Consider the following 22,552-nt stretch of genomic DNA (forward strand, 5'->3'; position numbering starts at 1 on the left):
TAAAGTCAGGACTTTGTTGGCCAGAATGAAGCGTGCTGATAGGGTCACTGAGTAGTCTTCTGCCCATCTCAATATCTCTATTGCCAGATGGGATAGGGGCTGCGAAAAGGTACCGCCTTGTTTGTTCATGTAAGCCACTACCGTGGTGTTGTCGCTCATCAACACCACCAAGTGACCTGCCAGGAACTAGTGGAACTGTTGAAGGGCCAGGAAGGCTCCCTTCATCTCTAAGGGATTTATGTGCTGGTACCCATTAGACTCTGATTATAGGCCTGAGGCTGTGTGGAACAGCATGTGGAGCACCCACTCTTCTTTTGATGCATCTGAAAAGAACATCAAGTCCGAGGGGAGGACGAGAAACTTGACGCCCATGAGCAGATTCTCGTCTGCCACCCATCATCTGATGTCCGTCTATTCTTCCAGTCCCATAGGAACTAGAATGTCCGGGGAATCGTTGGACTGATTCCAGCTGGACTTTACCCGCCATTGGAGAGCTCAGATCTTGAGGAAGCCATTGGGAACTAGACAAACTATGTATGCTAGGTGCCCAAGGAGGCAACCACCTCTGGGCTGGGAGCCCTCATCTGAGAAATGGTCTTGCTACCTTCCTTGGCCTCACTACGCTATCTTCCGATGGGAAGACTTTCTGAAGATCAGTGTCCATGATCATACTTAAGTATACCAGTCATTGAGAGGGAAGCAGAGACGACTTCTTGAGGTTTACCTTGATTCCCAGATCTTGGCAAAGACTCAGATGTTTGTCTCAGTATTGAAGAAGGGTTGTCACCGAGTCTGCTAGAATCAGCCAGTCATCCAGGTATCGTAGGAGATGGATGCCAATTCTGTGAGCCCAAGAAGATAACACTAGGGCGAAGACTCTCGTGAAGACCTCCGGTGCTGTGGTAAGACTGAAACTCAGCACCTTGAACTGGTATTCCTTGTTGTCTAGTATTATCCTTTGATATTCCTTAAAGACGGAGAGATTGGGATCTGGAGTTATGTGTCGAGATCCAGTTTTTAGATAAAGTTTTGTTATCTTGCCTCTTGTCTGACCGTATCTGCCAACTCCACTGCTGCATGGAGTTTGACAAACTTGTTCAGAGCCAAAAGGTTGATGACTGGTCTCCAGCCTCTAGATGCATTTTTCACAAGAAAGTCAACTGAAGAAGCCCGGGGAGTCGTTGAGGACCTCTTGGAGAGCACCCCTCTCCAACATGGTCTGGATTTCAGCCAGGACAGCCAGCTCCTTTGTGGATCCCTTGGCATAGGAGCTTGATGGAACTGGAGCTTTGGTCAGTGAAGGGAGAGATTGTGTGAACGGGAGGCGATACTCTGAATGAATCATGGAGACCATCCAGGGTTCGGCCCTGCACTGCATCCAATTCTGTCAACAGCAATGCAGGCATCCCCCAACTGGTGGACAAGTGGGAGGATTGCCCATCATAGCATTAATGGACTTGGATGCTGCCTCTAGAATTTTTCCCTCAACACAAGGACTTGGAACCCTTCCGCTCCTTGGCAGGAAAGGGCTTCTCAAACAACTCTGTCGTTGCCGAATTAGCTGCTGTCCTGTTCGTCGATGCTTTCGGCTGTTGATGTTTCTTTTGCGGAGGTGGTGGTCTATAGGGCTAAGATGTTAAGGCCCTATGAAGAAGGGAGTTCTGGTTGGACTTCATCTCTCTGCAGCCCACTCGACATCTTCCAGTCTGACCGAGGAGGAACCAATCAGAGATGAATTCCTCAATCTTGTGACCTCGTTCTGTGGGACTTGACGATAGAACCTTTCTACTACCGAGTCCCTTCACCACAGGATCGTGTTTGCCCACAAGTTCACAACTTGGTGGGAAAGGAACTCAATGGTTCGAGTTCCAAATAATATATAGGTCTCTATCTCCTTCTTCGAGCTCTCCTTGGACCAGTCCCAGGTCCTCATGAGGTGTCCCATTGATCCAAACCAGAGATCAAGCAACAAAGTAACCTACATGGCGTACTTCACCACCTTCGGTGAGAGGTCGGGGGGGGGGGGGGGGGGGGGGGGTTTGGAAGCAGCAGCCTTGGTTTTCTTCAACTTCGAGGAAGACCCCTAAGGCAAAGAATCCCTTATCTATGTCTTGTCTTTCCACTCATGAATGGCAGAGGCAAGGGACAGTGAAATTGCCCTAACAAGCAGGGCAATGCCCTAGAGACTGACCATATAAACATATGATCAGCGCCCAAGTCCACTTTCCACACAAGCTAGGACAATGGTGCGCCAGGCAATGGCTGCTGATGACTCAGCAGATAGACCTATAGGCTTCTGAAAACCTCCCATCCTTAGCTCACAAGGATGGTGAGGCTAGAGTGACCAAAGGAACTACAATGAACCCTCGTTTATCGTGGTAGATAGGTTCCAAACCCGGCCGTGATAGCTGAAAATCCGCGAAGTAGGGATACCATATTTACGTATTTATTTAACATGTATATTCAGACTTTTAAAACCTTTCCTTTACGCAGTACTGTTAACAAACTACCCTTTAATGTACAGAACACTTAATGCATGTACTACAGTACCCTAAACTAAAACAGGCACAAATATTAAAGGCGATTTTATATCATGCGTTTCCTAAACACGCCATAAACCACGATAAAAAATGACAACAAATGTTTTGTTTATGTTTATCTCTGATCATAATGAAGAAACAGACGCATTTACACATCTGTGTATAGGTTAGTTTTTGCATCGACAGCAATCTTACCAAGTATTGATTATATGTTGATTTTGTTATTACCAATGTTTTAATTAATTTTTCTTAAGACTTCCAAATAAATGAAATGAATGCCATTTATATAATGGTTTTCTTTATGACGCCGCCTGAAACGGAAACCTTCCATTCGTTTACTGTACGCTCTATCTTCGATCGTAATAAACAAACGAAGGCATTAAACGAGCATGATGAAAGTGAAAAATAATGATATTAAAAGCTTTAGTAAATATGTTATTACAAATATTATTTACCATATCTATATAAAATCCTACATACGTAACAAAGCAGGAAAACAATTTTTTTTCTTTTTTTTTTTTTGGCCGTTTAATCAACAATAACAAACTGCTGCTAATGACCGAATGATAATTTACGATAATTCTAAACTGTTACTAAAGATGATTCTCCATTCCATATCCAAAATACTTTTCCTAACTTCAGTTATAAGTCAACTTGTACCCCCCTCAATTATGAAACCATCTAAAAAAAAAAAAGTAAGAGAAGAAGCAAGTACTAGGCCGATTTTTAAAGTTGTCGAGCAATTAAATTACTGCTATAACGTTCGATGTGACATAGTGCGAGATTGGAGAAAGTAAGGAATATTGAATCATGATGCAACAAAGATTTCATTTGAGAGAGAGAGAGAGAGAGAGAGAAGAGGAGAGAGAGAGAGAGAGAGAGAGAGAGAGAGAGAGAGAGAGAGAGAGAGAGAGAGAGAGAGATTGTTTTAAATGTAATAAACAAAAAAATATGATAGGTTATAACACATTGGTGCTTATGTAATATCAACTGTACAGTATAGATGGTTTGAATAAGTTAAGAAATGGTATAAACAATACTTCGTACATGCATATTCTTCAGACCGGCAGCTAGACGTCAGCTGATCTGATCACAGCCAAAAGTAAAACAAAAAGAAGTCAACAATACTCGATTTTTAAAACACACCCGAAATTTAAAAACAAAAGTACACGTTTCCTTAATGTGCAATTAACTATTTAAAGAGTAGCAATTTTCTAGAATAAAATGATGTTTCCCCCAAAAATAGTGGTTTGCTGATGAAATCGGATGCCGTATTTAATGAAAAAAGTCCGCTAAGTCGTGAATCCACGATGGTCGAATCGCGAAGTAGCGAGGGCTCACTGTAACGAGTTTGAGTGGGAGTAACCCCAGTCTGGCGTTCAGTAGTCAGAGCCATTACTACATCAGTTACAACAAGCCCTTATAGACTTCTTATGCCAGCGCCCAAACTTCTCCAACTGGGAAGCAGATCACAACGTCGCTGCCTTCAAGCGGAACACAACAGATGCGGGTCCGTACGACGGACGATATAAAAGTCCCGCAGAAGCGTCCCTTAGGTCCTGGGCAAGTCTGCATGAAGAGGGCCAAGAAGAGAACACTCACAATCAAAAGAAAAAGCAAAATAAAACATTAGTCGGTAATGGCAAGTAAACATGCTGAGGGGGAAGAGCGGTGGCGTCCATTCTCCAGCCGAGCCAAAAGCAAAGTGGGTTCTCAACCCAGTTGTGTGAATGAGCGGGGTAGTTACTAACCTACAACCCCACTTTTAACTAGCGGGTGGGTTGGTTAACCCTTGCTAAAAATCTAATGGATCGTCTTTCACCAAAGTCCCCTATAAATAAAGTTGGTTTGTATTTAGTGATGACACAACTACAGGTTTCAGACAAACCGATTTCACCCGATCAACAGCTGCAAGAGGTGTAGCCTTGAGTGCAAATAATGTATATCAGCTTAAGAAAAATAGAATTTAGTTTATATTTGGTAACAATCCAAACAAATGCATAAGGTTGTTTTGGAACTTTTAAGGTTATGTTTTGAAAATTTTTGTATCTAAATTAAAATATTTTTTCTTTTAAATAACTCAAGTTTAAAAGAAAAATAAACAATACCTAAACTGTGCAAAGCTTCAGCTTCATCAAGCAGCTTAATATTACTATAACTAAAGCTAATAACAATAAAGTACCATGGAGTTAACTACACAAAAGCCTAACATCAATAACAAAAATAATTAAAAAAATTTTATGAAAAATAACATACCTAGTGTGTGCGCCATAAAATGATTAAATGCACATAATAACCACACCCAATTAGGAATGGGGGGATACTGATCTCCAGGCGGGGCATCGCTTGATGCATAATAAGTGTAGTCATAGACGCTGAGCAATACAAAATTTCCAACAGTGAATAGAAATCCAACAAATGTCAAAACATTAGGGGCAACCCATCGTGGACATATCTGAAAAGAAATGAGCTTATTACAATTCAAACCACATCCACTAAAATATACGCACTGTAAAAATGGCTGGTGTACAGTGCTTCTAAAGTAATACATGCAATCCTACTACATGATTAACCAGCCCAATGAGTCAATCTTGACTTACAGAGCTGGCCTCCTACTGTATGAAAGAAATTACTTCGTGTTTTAACTATTACAACAAAATGCATGTCACGAAAAAGAAATACAATAACATGTAGGTAAAAAACTTATAACTGGTACATTTAAAAAGGTGTTGAAACTCAAAATTTTACTTTTCCATTAGTATTTGAATGTCTCATCTACTTAAATGCAACACTGTTCCTTCAATATAAATTCTCTAATAAATACTGTAAAACCAACATATACTTCTAAAAAAAAAAACAATACTCGCATACCAAGATCTATACCATTACATTATATTTCTAATATCTATTTGACATTACTGTCCATAGTGTGAAAAACAACATGCTTATTGTAACCCAAAGTGAGTTCAACAAAGACAGAAACATAATGTCAAAATAGATGTCAGCCTTCTAGTTTTTAAAGGCCACTCATGAATGGCAGATTCAAGGTACAAGTGTATAGTGACAATGCCCTAAATAATTGCCATATATATCACAAATTTTGAGTAATTTGTATTTTTCCTAACAGTACTTACCTCAAACTACTTTCTTAGGAGTATCTGGGATCTCCTCCCTAACCAACCAAGAATTTTGCACAGTTCCCCCTATCTCCGTTTTCCCTTGTCGGGTCCCTCCGTGGCGGATGAATACATGCCCTGAGGCGCCCCGGGGTCAGCGCGCGTGGGTGCGCTACTAGGGCTTTGTCGCCACTAAGCATATAGGTTCTACTTCGAATTCCCGTAAGGCACCTGGGGCAGGATGGGTGAGCAATAACCCGAAAGTAGTTCGAGGTAAGTACTGTTAGGAAAAATACAAATTACTTAAAATTTGTGATTTGTTCCAACACGGAGTACTTACCTCAAACTACTTTCTTAGGAGACTTACACTTTAGGAGGCGGGGGTGGACTTACAGGCCGGACGACCCACCACTACCATCCCAGGACACGGAACCTAGATAGGAGCTAGGTCCCGACGACACAAAGAACAGGGTAGGAGAGTCAGGGGAAGCATGCAAAAGTCTACCTGTACAGTATGTGTAACTCACTTTTATGCATAATCCGAACATGGGCTTCCACAACATCCATCTCTCACATGGGAGGAGGGAAGGAAAGGGACAAAGGGTAGCAAGGAAAGGGGAGTAAGGAAGAAACTTGTGTCGCTTGCAATTACTTCCCTCGGGCTACCTGGGGCATTAGCCCTAAACTTGTTGCAGGGCAGAAATCACTAGTCCAATGGCGAAGACGTCCAGGGACTTCCTCGTGCAGTCTTTCAGGTAGTGGGCCGTAAAGGTGGACTGCCTGGACCATGTGCCTGCTCGCATGGTTTAGCCTACTGCCATGTTGCTGTCAAATGCCAAATAAGTGCTAAGACCCCTAATATCATGGGGTTGCGGGGTACCAGGGATTGCAGACCCCTCACTGGCGTAAGCTCTCTTGATGACTTGCCGAAGCCAGAAGGAGATCGTGTTCTTTGACACTGCCTTCTTTACTGGGCCTGAGGAGACAAACAGACTTTTGAAGCCCGGCCGAAGTCTGGCTGCCCTGCTAAGGTATTTCCTGACTGTCCTCACTGGGCACAGGAGCAAGTCTTCTGGGTTGTCCGAGTGAGGGATCGCCGGGACCAAGAACCCCTCGAACCTCGGGTCTGCAATGGCCGGGTTCTGTGTTTTGGCCACAAATTCAGGCAGAAACTTAAAAGTACAGGTCCTTCCACCCTTTCGAGTGCAAGACCTCGAATGACAAGCCGTGGAGCTCACTCACGCGCTTGGCTGAGGCCAAAGCTAGCAAGAACACTGTCTTGAGGGTGAGGTCTTTATCTAGGATATCCTTGAGGGGTTCGAAAGGAGGCCTTGTCAAAACCTTGAGTACCTTGGCCACGTTCAACTGCGGGACCCCATAGGCGCGGTTGGAACAAGACTGCTCGAAACTTCTGATGAGCATGGAAATCTGGCGAGAGGCCCCAGGGCCGCTCAGACCCCCTTGATGGCTGGAATGGAGACCCCAGGTCGTTCCTCAGGTGGACCAGGAAGTCTGCAATCTTGTGGACTGATGCATCCAAAGGCCTCAGATTCTGCGTGGCACACCACTTCACAAACGTGGCCCACTTGGCCTGGTACACCACGATCGAGGACTTCTGAAGATACCCTGACATCCTTGAAGCTGTCTTCTCCGAGTATCCTTCTTTCCTTAATAGACGCTCGATAACCTACGCGCGTGTAGCTGGAGGCACTGAGGGTTTTCGTGAAACCTCCGAAAGTGGGGCTGGTGCAGCAGATCTTCCCTTATTGGTAGGGGCCACGGAGGAAGGGTGGCCAGGTCCTGCAGATCCGCGAACCACTGCCTCTCCGGCCACCAGGGTGCTATCAAAGTCATCATTGTAGCCCTTGATTGTCTGAGTCTATTGAGCACCTACCTGAGAATCCTGAAGGGGGGAAAGGCATACGCGTCGAGTCCGTCCCAAGAGTGCTGGAAGGCGTGTCCTCGAAAGCTGCTGCCGGGTCTGGCACAGGAGAACAGAACACGGGGAGCTGTGTGTTGAGCCTTGTGGCGAACAGGCCTATCACCAGTGAGCCCCACAACTATAGGACCTTCTGGGCCACTTATGGGTGTAGGAACCACTCCGACCCCACTACTTGCCCTGCTCTGCTGAGGCCGTTGGCTAGAACGTTCCTTTTCCCCGGAATGAACCTGGCTGTGAGAATGATGTGTTCCTCTCGACCCATTCCAGGACCCGAGCCGTGAGATCGCACAGCTCCCTTGACCTCAAACCTCCTTGTTTCTTTAAGTTGGCCACCACGGTGGCGTTGTCGCACGAGGGCTATTGTGTTTCCCTGTAGGCGATGGGCGGATATTGCGAGGGCCTTTTGAACCGCCAGGAGCTCAAGCAGGTTTATGTGGAAGAGCTTCTCCTCCGGGGACCACTTTCCCTCTGCTGTCTCTTCGAGCAGATGGGCTCCCCACCCCTCCTTTGACGAGTCCGTGAAGAGCAACATCTCTGGAGGAGCGGACGCGAACGGCACCCCTCGTAGGGTGTTCGCCCTGTCGGACAACCAGAGGAGCATGTTTCTAGTGGCTGGAGTCATCATGAGTAAGGACTGAAGCAGGTCTCCCGGTGACCAGAGGTCCTTCAGATTCCACTGGACCGGCCTCAGCTTGAGCCTCCCGAGGAACTAGCTTCTCCAGCGAGACCAGGTGGCCCTCGACTCTCTGCCAATCCTTGGCTCTCATTGGTGCATTTGCTAGGAATGGTCGCATTATATGGTCCAGATTGTCCAGCCTCTTTTGAGAGGGGAATGCCCTTACTACTTGGTAGTCCAGGACTATCCCTAGGTACATCATCCTGGTGGTGGGGACCAACTGGGACTTCTCTAGATTGATGGTAATCCCCAGTTCTCTGCAGAACTGTAACAGCTTTGCCCCCTGCTCCTTTAAGGCTGCCTCTGAGGCTCAAAGCAATAACCAGTCGTCGAGATACCTGATCAGCCTGATTCCCTACTTGTGTGCCCAGGCTGATACTACAGTGAAAACCCTAGTGAACACTTGAGGAGCCGTTGACAGGCCGAAGCAGGGGGTCCTGAACTGTAGAGACTGGGTTCCCCACTTCACCCTGAGGAACTTCCTGCTGGAGGGGTGTACGGGGATCTGAAAGTAGGCGTCCTTGAGGTCCAGGGACATCATGAAATCCCCTTCCCTCAAGGCTGCCAGTACCGAATTTGGCCTGTCCATCTTGAAGGACGTCTTCTTGATGAACTTGTTCAGGGCCGAGAGGTCGATGACTTTCTCCACCAGGAAGAGCCTGCTGTAGAACCCCGGGGACGATTCCCAGACGGGTTGCAGTGCTCCTTTGTCCAACATGGCCGACACCTCCTCCTGCAAGGCTGCTCTCTTGGGGGCCAGCCACTCCGCCCGATGTTCGGGAATCAGAGGAGGAGGCTCTTTCAGGAAGGGAATCCTGTATCCCTCCCTGAGGACTGCCACGGTCCATGGGTCAGCACCGTTGTCTTGCCATGCTTGCCAATGGGATCTGAGGCATCCCCCCACCTGTGGCGTGGAAAGGTGAAGGGGACCTCCCTTCCTATCTCCTTCTGGAGAGACGGTTTGAGCGGCCTCGTCTCGAGCCCGAGTATTTTTGTCTAAAGGAGGGCTAGGCTGGGGCACCACCTCTGCGGGAGGGCCACGAGGACTAATGCCAAGAAGGGGAGGGGGCCTCCTGTCTAGCTGGAGGCATAGGCGGGTAGGCCCCGTCCACAGACTGTTTTCTATGTGGAGGGCGTCTTGCTGCTGGCTGCCTAGGCTCAGCCGAGTCTTTCAGTTTCCCCACTCTTTCCATGGTTTCTAATACCGTCTGTAGGGGGAACAGGGTCTCACCCCACACCGGAGCATTCCTCAGGAATTTGGCCTCACGTTCGGGGAGTCTACGGGGGAGCCTGTTAAGCACCGTATCTCTCCTTCTTAAGATCAAGTTTGCTGTCTGAGTCAATGACTGGAACGTTAAGAGCTTCATGGCTTTGCCCCCAGAACATATGAGCTCATGCAACAGAGCTTGATTCTCCGGCACCGAGAGATCGTGGGAGAGTTGAAAACCTGCTAAGGTGCATGCCCACCAGTCCAACCAGGAGGCCACTTTGATGATGTCCTGAGATGTGTCCTCCATTATAGTGGCCTCTGCCTGAGAGAAGACCACTGGGGCAGTAAGGATCCTGTCATCTCCACTGCCTTAGCTCAGAGCCGCGACGGCTTCTTCCATAGTCCGAGGCCCCGCAGGCAGTCCGTCTGGCACATAAAATTTCTTCTGGGTCCTCAGTCCAGGCAAGAGCTTGAAGGACCCTTGGGCCCTGAGAGAGTTCTTGTGCCCCGAGACAAACTGGTTGACGTGGTCCATGCCCAGGGACAAGTCAGGAGCCACTGGTAGGGTCAAGGATGGTTTCTGCTGTACAGGGTTGTCCACCATCCTACCCAAACCAGAAAGCCAGGCCTGCTCTGAGGACGGTTTGGGCTCATCTAGCCTGTGGTGATGCCGAATCAGTGCCAATACTTCCCTGTAAGAGGATACTTCGTCAGGCGAACTTTCTCCCGCATCAACTAAGCCGGCTACCACTTGATCCTCCGTGTCGGCTGTATCCTCGATCACGGATGGATCCGTGGGGGCGTTCGTATCCCTGACATCCGGCCGGCTCGATGGAGTGGCTGCCTCCATCACGGATGGAGCCCTCGAGGAGGAGGTAGCCGTCACGGGTCTACCCCCTCCTGGAGGGATCCGTGGAGAGTGACTGCCCTACTGTGCTAGAAGCTGCATCCGATGCTTGGATGGAGCCGGTGACTAGCCGGGCAAGGGCAAGGGAAAGTTAGCGTGTGCCAATGGCTGCATCCGAAGTGTGGATGGAGCCGAAGAGACACTGGGCAAGGGCACGGAAGCGGCTCCAACAGCTGCCGAGGCAGGCACTGGAGCGGCAAGAGCCCTGTTCGACCCGCAGGGGTGAAAAACTGCCCTACCTACTTTTGCCCTCTTCTTTCTGGAACTCTTCCTCTTTGCAACTTTGGCCTTCTTCCTAGAAGGGCCTGAGTTCAAGCTCGACTTCTTCCTCTTTGACTTCTTTTTCTTTTTCTCATCTCCCGGTCAATGGAGTCTTATGACGATGAAGAGCTGGAGGACGAGGTAATGTTCGAGGAAGACGAAGAAGAGGAGGAGCTATCCGAGTCCACTGAATCCTCTGCCACCAACATGGGGGCTTGCAATTGTGCTACCAGGGTGACGGGTTGCATGAAATCAGGAGGTAGCGCAACGGAAGGCACCGGGGGCCTGAGTAGTGACCCACGTGAGGCAAACCAGCCAGAAAACTCTTCTTCTTGCCGCATGGGTGACCTGAGGGGCATCCTTGGCGCCGTCCACACAATGGAGTAGGGGTCTGAAGAGCACGTGGCTCGCCTTTCTCTGTCTTGATCGCCTCCTGAAACTGCTGTACCTGGAAGGCACTGCCACGATGGAGGGGGTAAGGAGCTGGTGTTCCTGACCTCCCTCACACCGGGTCCTCACTCGAAACGGGTCCTGTGGGCACCAGAACCTCGTCTACAAAAAGCACTTCCGTCACAACAGCAGACTCCACACTCCTCTGCGTAGGCACAATGCAATTAGATTTATTAAAATCAGACTCATGGGAAATAGCAATGGGCTGTATCCCCGCAATGGACTTACCTCGTCCCCTACTCTGGGTAGGGGAAGGGGAAGGGGAACCTCTCTCCGAAGGAGTTGAGGGGGATGTTAACAGCGAACCGAGCCCAGTCTTCCTCGGCGACCGCTTCGATGCTTTCTTCTTCTTTGTACCGAATAATGTCCACTGAAGTTCTGGCCAGGACGCACACTCCGCCCCGACACGTGGAGCACAAAGTGTGCAGATCGATATTCAACTTAGAGAGCCATAACCCAAATGACTTACCGGTCTTGGGCCCGGGACAGCGACGTTGGGATTCGATAAGGGAAATCACAAGCAACACAAATAACACAAGGAAGGGATATGAACAGGAAAACACAAAGGGAACACGAGGAACACAATGGTGGGTCGGACGGCATGTGAGAGAGAGCGGCGAGATGTTATCTACGCCGCGACCAGATGCTTACTGGCGACAAAGACCTAGTAGCGCTCAGGGCACGTATTCATCCGCCGCGGAGGGACCCGATAAGGGAAAATCACAAATTTTAAGTAATTTGTATTTTTCCTAACAGTACTTACCTCGAACTACTTTCTTAAGAGTATCTGGGATCTCCTCCCATCCGACCAGAATTTTGTGTAGTTTACCCTATTCCCGTTTTCTATGCGGGGTAATCTCTGGCGGAGTGATACGGGCCCAGAGATGACTCGGGGTCAGAGAGCATGCTTTCTCAGGTCTCGCTCCTCATTAAGTTTTGGAAAGAGGTTCTCCTCTCTATATTAAGTCCTGTAAGTCACTTGGGGGAGGATGGGTGGGCCATAACTCAAAAGTAGTTCGAGGTAAGTACTGTTAGGAAAAATACAAATTACTTAAAATTTGTGATTTGTTCCAACACGGAGTACTTGCCTCGAACTACTTTCTTAGGAGACTTATTCCTTAGGAGGTGGGAGTGTACTGCAGGGCTCAGAGACCGGGATGATGGAAGCAAAAAAGGGGAAACCTAGATAGGGGGCTAGGTTCTGCTGACCCACCGAAAGAAAACACTCGAAATAGGGAAAACTACCCAAAAAACTAACTAGTGTCTAATGGCTTACCTCTGTCCAAAAAAAAAAAAAAAAAAAAAAGTCTTGGAGGCGTATTTCTTTAGTGACGATGTATCTCATGGTAGTTAAACGCTTTCCGAGTCCCTTTTAGGGAAGGTAATTAGGTAACAGGGGGGGGGGGGGAGTAAGGAAAAGGAACCTGTGTATCTTGGACTTACTGCCCGTGGGTTCCTGGGGCTATACCTTTAAATCTTCTGAAGCGCTGAAATGACGGGACCGAGGGAGAACCCGTCCAAGGACCTCCTCGAGCATTCCTTCAAGTAGTGAGCTGTGAAGGTTGACTGATTGGTCCAAGTACCAGTCCTCAGGATTTGGCCGACTACCATGTTCTTCTCAAAGGCCAGAGAGGTACTCAGTCCTCTGAAGTCGTGGGGCCTGGGTTTACCTGGAATAGGAATTCCTACACTACTGTAGGCTCTCCTGATCACTTGCCGTAACCAGAAGGAGATCGTGTTCTTGGATACCGGTTTCTTCACCAATCCTGAAGAAACGAACAGATTCTTGACTTCGGGCCTCAGCCTGGCCATCCTCTCCAAGTACTTCCGTACTGCCCTGACAGGGCACAGCCGCAAGTCCTTGGGGTTGTCTGAACGTGGGATTGCCGGCACCGAGAATCCTTCAAACTTGGGGTCCCAGACTGCTGGGTTCTGGGTCTTGGCCACGAAGGGTGGAACGAACTTGAAGGTAGCTTCACGCCAGCCCTTCAAGTGTGACACCTCGTATGAAAGTCCATGAAGTTCCCCTACTCGTTTTGCCGAAGTTAGTGCCAACAGGAAAACTGTCTTGAGGGTGAGTTCTTTGTCTAGGATGTCCTTTAGGGGTTCGAAGGGAGGCTCTGACAGCAACTTCAGGACCCTTGCCACGTCCCACTGGGGCACTAACCGCTTGCGGAGGGCATGATTGCTCAAAACTCTTGATGAGCATCGAGATGTGTCTGGAGGAACCTAGGTCGATGCCCTTCAGGAGGAAGACTTGACCTAGGGCTGCTCTAACTCCTTTAATGGCTGGGATGGACATGATTTCCTCATCCCTGAGATAGACCGAGGCTCTCAACAGTTTGATATTCTTCGCGGCGCACCACTTCGTGAAGGTAGCCCATTTTGCCTGGTACACAACAGCCGAAGATCGTCTCAGGTAACACGACCTCCTCGTTGCCGTCTTCGCCGAATAGCCTTCCTTCCTCAGGAGACGCTCGATAACTTCCACGCGTGAAGGCAGAGGGACCGAGGGTTCTCATGGAACCTTTGAAAGTGTGGTTGCCGGAGCAGGTTTGACCTGTCCAGAAGGGGCCAAGGTGGAAGGCGCGCCAATTCCTTTAGGTCTGCGAACCACTCTCTCTCCGGCCCCCAGGGCGCTACCAAAGTCATCCACAGGTTGCTCGCTCTCCTCACCCTGTTGAGAACTTGTCTGAGCATTCCGAAGGGAGGGAAGGCGTACACGTCAAGGTTGTCCCAAGAATGCTGGAACGCGTCCTCGAACGCTGCTCCCGGGTCTGGCACAGGAGAACGAAACATGGGGAGCTTTGCGTTTAGTCTTGTGGCGAAGAGGTCTATTACCGGCGAACCCCACTTCTGGATCAGAGTCTTGGCCACTTCTGGGTGGAGGGACCACTCGGACCCCACCATCTGACCCACTCTGCTGAGGCCGTCGGCTAGGACGTTCCTTTTCCCTGGAATGAACCTGGCCGAGATCTTGATCTGCACCCTTTCGGCCCATTCCAGAAATTCCAATGTGAGGCAGCACAACTCCTTTGATTTTAGTCCTCCTTGCTTCTTTATGTATGCTACTACGGTGGCGTTGTCGCACATCAACGCCACGGTGTTTCCCCAGAGCTTCTGGACGAACTCCAGAAACGCCCTCTGTACTGCCATCATTTCCAGTACATTCATGTGCCGGTTTTTCTCCTCGGGTCCCCACCTTCCTCTCGCTGTACTGTCGAGGAGGTGAGCACCCCAACCCTCCTTGGAGGCGTCCGTGAAGAGGAGCATCTCCGGAGGGTCGGCCGCGAAGGGCATCCCCTTGAGGGTGTTCGAAGTGTCGATCCACCACTCGAGGACCTCCTTCGTTTCCGTGGTCACTGGAACTACTTTGTGAGGGGAGTCTCTCTGGTTCCAGGCTTCTTTCAGGTTCCACTGAACTCCCCTGAGCTTGAGTCTCCCCTGAGGGACTAGCTTCTCCAATGACACGAGGTGACCTATCAGTCTCTGCCAGTCCTTGGCCCTCCTGGGCTGACCAGACAGAAAGGGCCGTAGGATCTGATTCAGGTTGTCTAGTCTCTCCGCGGAAGGGAATGCTTTCGCCAACCGGGAGTCTAGGACCATCCCGAGGTAGGTCATCCTGGTGGAGGTTATCAATTGGGATTTCTCCAGGTTGATGGTGATACCCAAGACGTTGCAGAACTGCAGGAGCTTCGTGCCTTGCCCCCTCAGTACTTCCCTTGAGTCTGAAAGCAACAACCAGTCGTCCAGGTACCGAATCAAGCGGATGCCCTGTTCGTGTGCCCAGGCTGAGACTGTCGCGAAGATCCTCGTGAAGACCTGAGGGGCTGTGGATAGACCGAAGCAGAGAGTCTTGAACTGCAACGTTTGGGTACCCCATTTCACCCTTAGATACTTCCTGCTGGAGGGGTGGACAGGGATCTGGAAGTATGCGTCCTTGAGGTCTATCGACATCATGAAGTCTCCTTCCCTCAAGGCCGCTAAGACTGACTTCGGAGTGTCCATCTTGAAGTCGGTTTTGCACACGAACTTGTTGAGGGCTGAGAGGTCTATGACTGGTCTCCATCCCCCTGTCGCTTTCTCCACCAGGAAGAGTCTGCTGTAGAACCCTGGGCCTGGGTTCTTGACTGGCTCCATTGCCCCTTTCGCTAGCATAGCAGACGATGACTTCTTGCAGGGCTGTCCTTCTCAGGGAGTCTTTCGGTGCCAACCATTCCGCCTGTAGATCTGGTATCAGAGGTGGGGGTTCCGCCAGGAAGGGCAACCTGTATCCTTCCTTCAGCACCGTCACGGTCCATGGATCCGACCCGTGGTCCCGCCATGCTTGCCAAGAATTTTTGAGGCATCCCCCCCACCTGAGGCTTCGGCAGGAGTAGGGGGCCTCCCTCCCTATCTCCTTCGGGAGGCACGGCCCGAACGCCCTCTTCTGGAGGCCGAGTAGGAGGGCCTAAATGTTGACTGCGTGGTTGCATATCCCCTACGGGAGGGCTGAGAAGGCTGCTGCCAGGACGTAGTAGGAGCGTCTCTCCTGGGCTGGTTAAGTGAGGCACGAGGAGGAGGGACGTCCGAAGGAGGTCTCCTATGGTTGGGTCTTCTTGCTGGAGGAGGTCTCGGTTCCCCCATATCCTTTAACTTTCTCACCCTCACTCCATCACTCCTACTTCCTTGAGGGGGAAGACAGTCTCGCCCCACAGTGGAAGACTCCTTAGGGACCTGGCCTCTCTGTCGGGGAGCCGCCTTACCAGTTTGCTGAGTACAGTGTCCCTTTTCCTCAGTATCCAGTTAGCAGTTTGCGTAATTGACTGATAGGACAGCAACTTCAGGGCCTTACCTAGCGAGCTAATCAGCTCTTTCAGCAGGGCCTGATTTTCTGAAACCGCTAGGTCGTACGAGGATTGGAATGCTACCAGAGTGGCGACCCACCAATCCAGCCAGGATGACACATGCACCAGGTCCCTGGACAACTCCTCCATTATGGCGGTCTCCGCTGGCGAGAAAAAAACCGGGGCTGTGGTTGCCCTCTCTTCTGCTGCGCCTTGTCCCAAGATGGCGACTGCTGGTTCTACTGCGCAGGGTCCCACGCGGTGGCCTTCCGGGAGGTAGAACCACGACTGAGTCTTTAGGCCCTGGAGAAGCCTAGAGGCGCTCTGGTTCTTGGGGGACTCGGCATGGTTTGCCACTACCTTGCTCACGTGCCAAAACCCAGCTTCACGTCTCTAGCCACCGGGAGCGCTAGTGAGGGCTTCTGTTGAGGCTCGAGAGCCAGAACTCGTCAGACGAGGGCTCCGGTTCATCCAGCAAATGGTGTCGTCGGATGAGGCCTATGACTCTACGGTAAGCGGAAACCTCCGCTGGAGAGCCTTCTTCCCCATCCTCTCTCTTGTCCACGGGGGGTCCTAGTTCTTGTGACGGCGGACCTCCAACGAGGGAGCCGTACCAGGAGGTGGCATCCTCTTGGACTGGTCCAATTCCCCCGCTACAGGCCGTAGGACGAGCATCACCGCTGGGACGGAGGTCTCCGTCCTTGATTTCTCCCTTCTTCTGGAGGACCAGGGGTCTGCGGGCTAGCCCGTCGAGGAAAAGAACCTCTCTCGTTCTGGACGTCTCCTTGGAGATCTTGAAGGAGGGACGCGGCTGCCAGACTGAAGGGGCGACTCTCCCCGCTGGGCGGGTAGAGTCGGAACCTTCGCGGACCTATGCCTGTCCCTCGACGTCTGATGCGACGAGCTCCTCCGTCGGTCAAATCTGCTCCCGTCGATGAATCCTTCTGGTGATCGGGGTCTAGGGAGCCATCACGAGGTGCCCGCGACAACTGCCGCCCCCAGAAGCTGGCTACGTGGGATGGAAACCCGCACCCATTCTTCCTCCTGTGAAAGACTTCTCCTGAACTTCCTCCTGGGGGACCTTGAACGTCTATCCACGTGGCGGGGTCTTGAAGTCAAGCGCGATCGTGATCGTCTCCTGCGAGACCTATCCCGTCGCCTTCTATGGTCTCTCGGGGCTCCTTCACCTGACGAGTAAGAGTAGGCCTCAAACGAGGAAGCCAAGGATCTGTAGGTTCTCGTTGGAGGGTCCGAAAGTAGACGTGTCGTTGTCGGTTCTGCATGGGGCCCGGCCGATGAGGGGAGCGGGGGAGCTCCTCGGGGAACCAGGCCTCAAACTCCTCCTCCATTCTGTGGGGTGATCTGAAGGGCGTCTTGGGAGGCGCCCACACGAGGGCGTCTGATGGCGGCGAGTCGTTCTTCTCAGCGTCACCCTCGGCTGCTGACTCACCTGAAAAGTCCCCCCAAGAGGCGGGAGAAGAAACTGCTGCTGTCTTTCCCCACATAGGATCGTCCGAAGATACGGGTCCTGCTTTGTCCAGGGCCTCGTCCCCCAAAAACACACCCGCCCCTCCCTCAGACCCCCCTACTTGCCTGGACAGAAGACACAATACCACTGTCTGGTAATTCAGACTCCTGGGGATGGGCCACCGGCTGTTTCCCCGCAACAGACTTACCTCGACCCCTACTCTGGGTAGGGGGAGAAGGTAGAGAAGCTCTATCCGGCGGGACGCCGGGCGAAGCGCGAGGCGAAGAGACGTTGGGCTTCCTCGGAGACCGTCGAGAGGCTTTCTTCTTTTTCGTGCCGTAACACACCCACTGCACTTCATTCCAGGACTCGCACTCCGGACACGTGGCTGTAGGGGAACACACATTGCCCCTACACGATGAACACAATGAGTGCGTGTAAACTTCGGGTTTTGAGAGAAAAGCGCCACACGATTTGCCAGCCATAGGCCCAGGGCAACGACGGGGCTGCTCCATAACGCACTGGCAATATACCGCGAGACACAGGAACACAGAGGGAAAGGAAGGGAAGCACACAAGGGACCACGTGGGAACCGTGTGGGACACGGGACACAAAGGGTCGCACTGGGTTAGAGAGTGCGCGTCGGTGTGTTAACGCCGACGTGACCAGAAACTTACTGAAGAGCGAGACCTGAGAAAGCATGCTCTCTGACCCTGGGTCATCTCTGGGCGCGTATCACTCCGCCAGAGATTACCCCGCATAGAGAACGGGAATAGGGTAAACTACACAAAATTCTGGTCGGATGGGAGGAGATCCCAGATACTCCTAAGAAAGTAGTTCGAGGTAAGTACTCCGTGTTGGAACAAACGGAGATAGGGGAAACTGCGCAAAATTTTTGGTCGGTTAGGGAGGAAAACCCACATACTCTTAAGAAAGTAGTTCAAGGTAAATACTCCGTGTTGGAACAAACTACATATATATGTATGATCAGCACCCAAGCTAGGACCAGGGAGGACCAGACAATGGTTGCTGATGAATCAGCAGGTAGACCTATAGGCTCCTACAAAACCCATCCTTAGCTCACAAGGATGGAGAGGTTGCAGGCACACAAGAAACCATAAAGCTTGAGCGAGACTTGAACCCCAGTCAGGCAAATTGCCAGGCAGGGACATTTCCAATAAGCCACCACAACCCTTCATCCAATCACTGGGCATTGCTCCTCTGCCCTACCTCTTATCCAATGAATTCAAATTAGTGTAATTCAATGAGGCCTTTTTATTTTGTGGTAGCCTATTGGATTGTCCTTGCCTGGCAATTTAAGCTTGATGGATTCTTGCAGTGTCTGCAACCTCACTATCTTTGTGAGGGGGAGCCCACAGGTCTCCCTGCTGAATCATTAACAATGGTTGCCTGGCCCTCCCTGGTGCTATCTTGATGGAGAAGGGTTGAGCACTGATCATATGTATTTATGGTAAGTCTCTAAGGCATTGTCACTTGTCTCTTGTCTCTACCAATCATGAGAAACCTTTAAACCTTTATGTACTAGTTACACAGCATTACATATGCAATAGAATCAGTAGAACTTCAAAAGTTCAAAGTTGGAGCAAATGTTTTTATGTTGACCAGGCTGACATGAGTCTTTTTATAGTCTATATATGACATATCTGTTTTTGACGTTGTTAATAGTTTATATAGGACATATCTGTTTTGACACTGTTACTTTTTTTAGAATGATATATTGTTAATTTATTCTCATCATTTATCTATTTCCTTATTTCCTTTCCTCACTGGGCTATTTTTCCCTACTGGAGCCCTTGGGCTTATAGCATCTTGCTTTTCCAACTAGGGTTTTAGCTTGGCTAGCAATATTAATAATAATAATATGAATTCTACAATCAAAATTTGGAAAAAATATTTAGAAGTCTTTCCATTTTCTCCCTTGTTGTGTCGTCTCAAAGGTCCCTTACTGATTAATACCAAAAAACCGAATTGTAGTTTTGCCCCTAGAATACAAATTTATAAGCAACTACATATGTTAAACGCTATCAATGTGAGAAAAAACTAATAAGATCACTTAACTATTGTATACAAGAGGCAAATTCTTAAAACACCCCACCTACAAAAGAATCCTGCCAAGCCTGAAGAACATACAACCCATACAAGATCATGTTAACTTTAATCTATATGAAAAATATCATACTTTACTGTATCTTAAAGAACTGTATATGCAACCGTACTCAAAACCATAATTTAAAAAATAAAACTTGCGCTAATCTGTGAATATGACTCGCATCACTTAACTATTGTATACAAGAGGCAAATTCTTAAAATACCCCACATACGAAATAATCCAGCCAAGCCTGAAGAACATTACAGCCTATATAAGATCATGTAAACTATGATCTATGTGAAAAACACCACACTTAACTGTATCCTTAAGAATTGTATATGCAACCATACTCAAAACTATAATTCAAAAAAAAAAGAAAAAAAAAAAAGATTGTGCCAATCTGTGAATGTGAATATTTCCACTACTGTACAGTACCTACTACCAATTGTTCGTTGATTGATTGATTGATTTGATGTTTTCTGACATTTTAACATCTAAGGTCATTGGCACTGATATCATTTATTATAAATAAAGAATAGAAGAATATTCAATTAAAACCCTAAAAGCAAAGAGCTTTCAGAAGACCTGCATCGTTTGGAAGAACCTTCTAAACTAAAACAATACAAGTTAAATTCTTAAGTTTTCAAACTCAGAAATCTACCTACCTTGACTACAGCATTCCAAAATGGGTGCATAACATAGTAACTGAGTGGGCTGGTGTCCTGTGCACTATACTGAAAAAGAACAAAAGAAATTATTATTATTAAGGATATAAGAAGCATTTTTCTATATTTCTTTGTTAATACCACGCTATAAAAATTACCATCTCCTAAAGTTATTGAAACAAGGCAAGGTATTGTACTTATCCTTCAATCATCATCACACAAATTAGTGCACTTATAAGACCGTTATCAATTTACATGGGTCCTAATACAGTATTGACTTAATGCATACAGTATTTGTACATGCTAGATATTGATAGGCCACAATATATGGATGACTCGCACATAGCCAAACTTTGATCTTATTCACACCACTTTTGGAACTAATAGTATGGGTGCAGGAGGCATTACTGTAGACAAAACTGAATGTAAAATCTACTGAATTTTACATTTAATTATTATCTATACTTGTCCAAATTTTTCTCTTCTTTGTTTAAAATAAAAAATATAAAAGTGATAGGACAAATTTAAAAATGAAGTTTTTATGATAAAACAAAGTTTTATATATATATACTGTGATACCTCTACATACGATCTTAATTCGTTCCAGAAACTACTTCGTATGTTCAAACGATCGTATATTGGAGCAAATATTCCCATAAGAATACATGGTAATTGATTTAATTCGTTCCTCAGCCTAAAAACCCATAATAAATCCTTAATAAATGGCTACACATAATTACACAATACATTAATACAATGCCTGTATAATAAATACATATTACAAACCAAAAACAAGAATAATAATAATGAAATAATAAATAAAAAACGGGTTGTAATTAACACTTTACCTTAGCAACAGGCCAGCGCAGGTGTAGGGACTTCTACGCAGGAGGAGACGGAAGATCAGTGAGGAGGTAGGGACGGTGATTTTGTACGATAACTTACACTTACACTACGTGAACTTTAACTTAGCTTATTTTTTTTTCATTTTTATAATTTTATATTTTTTTTTTACATTTTTCTTATTTTTAATTTTCATCACTTTCACTCGATTCGGTCTTCCTTTTCTTTGCTTCACTTTCTTTCTTTTCATCATGATCACTAGACTGTTTTAGTAAAAGAAACTATCGAGTGAAAGTTGCTTTGTACGGCTTTTAAGGATTTTTCTAAAATGCGTTAAGTAAACATCATCGAACTGCGCAACAACACGGCAAACCTGAAGTTTCTGTGGGTGATGCTTGTCGATGAAATCAACGTGTTGATGATATGCCATCTGGTTTATTTCCGCCGTACCTAAGATTTCGCCTACCTCCTCGATCTCCTCCGACTCACTCAACTGCGCTTGGAACTCATCATGCTGCATGGCTTACAGCTCCTTGAGTTCCTCGGTGGTGAGCTCTTCGTGATGCTCATCGACGAGTTCGGTGATGTCATCTTCATCAACCTCCAGACCCATAGACTTGCCAAGGGATACAATCTCTTCGACGTCTTCCTCGGCGGCAAGCACAGGTTCATTCTCGGGGCCAAAACCTTCGAAATCTCTGGGAGCAACAGCATCAGGCCAAAGCTTCTTCCAAGCGGAATTCAGGGTCCGACGAGTTACTCCCTACCAAGCCTGATCAGTGATCTTTAAGCAGTGCACGATATTAAAGTGGCTCCTCCAAAATTCACGCAAAGTTAAGTTGGTGCTTTGCGTGACATTAAAGCACTGCTTAAAGAAGTGCTTGGTGTACAGCTTCTTAAAATTAGAGATGACTTGCTGGTCCATGGGCTGGAGGATAGGGGTGGTATTCAGTGGAAGATACAACACCTTGATGAATTTGTATTCGTCGATGATATCATCTTCGAGTCCGGGGGGGGGGGGGAAGCGGGTGCATTGTCCAAACAAAGCAAGCACTTCAAAGGCAAATTCCTTTCCTGAAGATACTTCTGACAGCAGGGCCGAAAACTACGTTTACCCATTCCACAAAGATATGCCTAGTAACCCAAGCCTTAGAATTAGAACGCCATAGAACATATAGCAGTTCTTTATTAATTCTGTGTGCTTTAAATGCCCTAGGGGGGGGGAGCGGGTGCATTGTCCAAACAAAGCAAGCACTTCAAAGGCAAATTCCTTTCCTGAAGATACTTCTGACAGCAGGGCCGAAAACTACGTTTACCCATTCCACAAAGATATGCCTAGTAACCCAAGCCTTAGAATTAGAACGCCATAGAACATATAGCAGTTCTTTATTAATTCTGTGTGCTTTAAATGCCCTAGGGGGGGGAGCGGGTGCATTGTCCAAACAAAGCAAGCACTTCAAAGGCAAATTCCTTTCCTGAAGATACTTCTGACAGCAGGGCCGAAAACTACGTTTACCCATTCCACAAAGATATGCCTA

The 22,552-nt window shown here is 48.1% G+C and overlaps 1 protein-coding gene across 1 annotated transcript in view; it reads right to left on the bottom strand.

The window, feature by feature from the left end:
- The window catches only part of LOC137627614 (ethanolaminephosphotransferase 1-like), a 116,529-nt gene that overhangs the window by 69,585 nt on the left and 24,392 nt on the right, over positions 1–22,552 (bottom strand). Inside the window, exons 2-3 of the mRNA XM_068358702.1 lie at positions 20,172–20,240; positions 4,797–4,995 (exon numbers count right to left, since the gene is read on the bottom strand). Of these exons, the coding sequence (XP_068214803.1) occupies positions 4,797–4,995; positions 20,172–20,240 (268 nt within the window). The remainder of the gene's footprint in view (positions 1–4,796; positions 4,996–20,171; positions 20,241–22,552) is intronic.

The sequence above is a fragment of the Palaemon carinicauda genome, chromosome 35, assembly GCF_036898095.1.
Source record: "Palaemon carinicauda isolate YSFRI2023 chromosome 35, ASM3689809v2, whole genome shotgun sequence".
Taxonomy (NCBI): domain Eukaryota; kingdom Metazoa; phylum Arthropoda; class Malacostraca; order Decapoda; family Palaemonidae; genus Palaemon; species Palaemon carinicauda.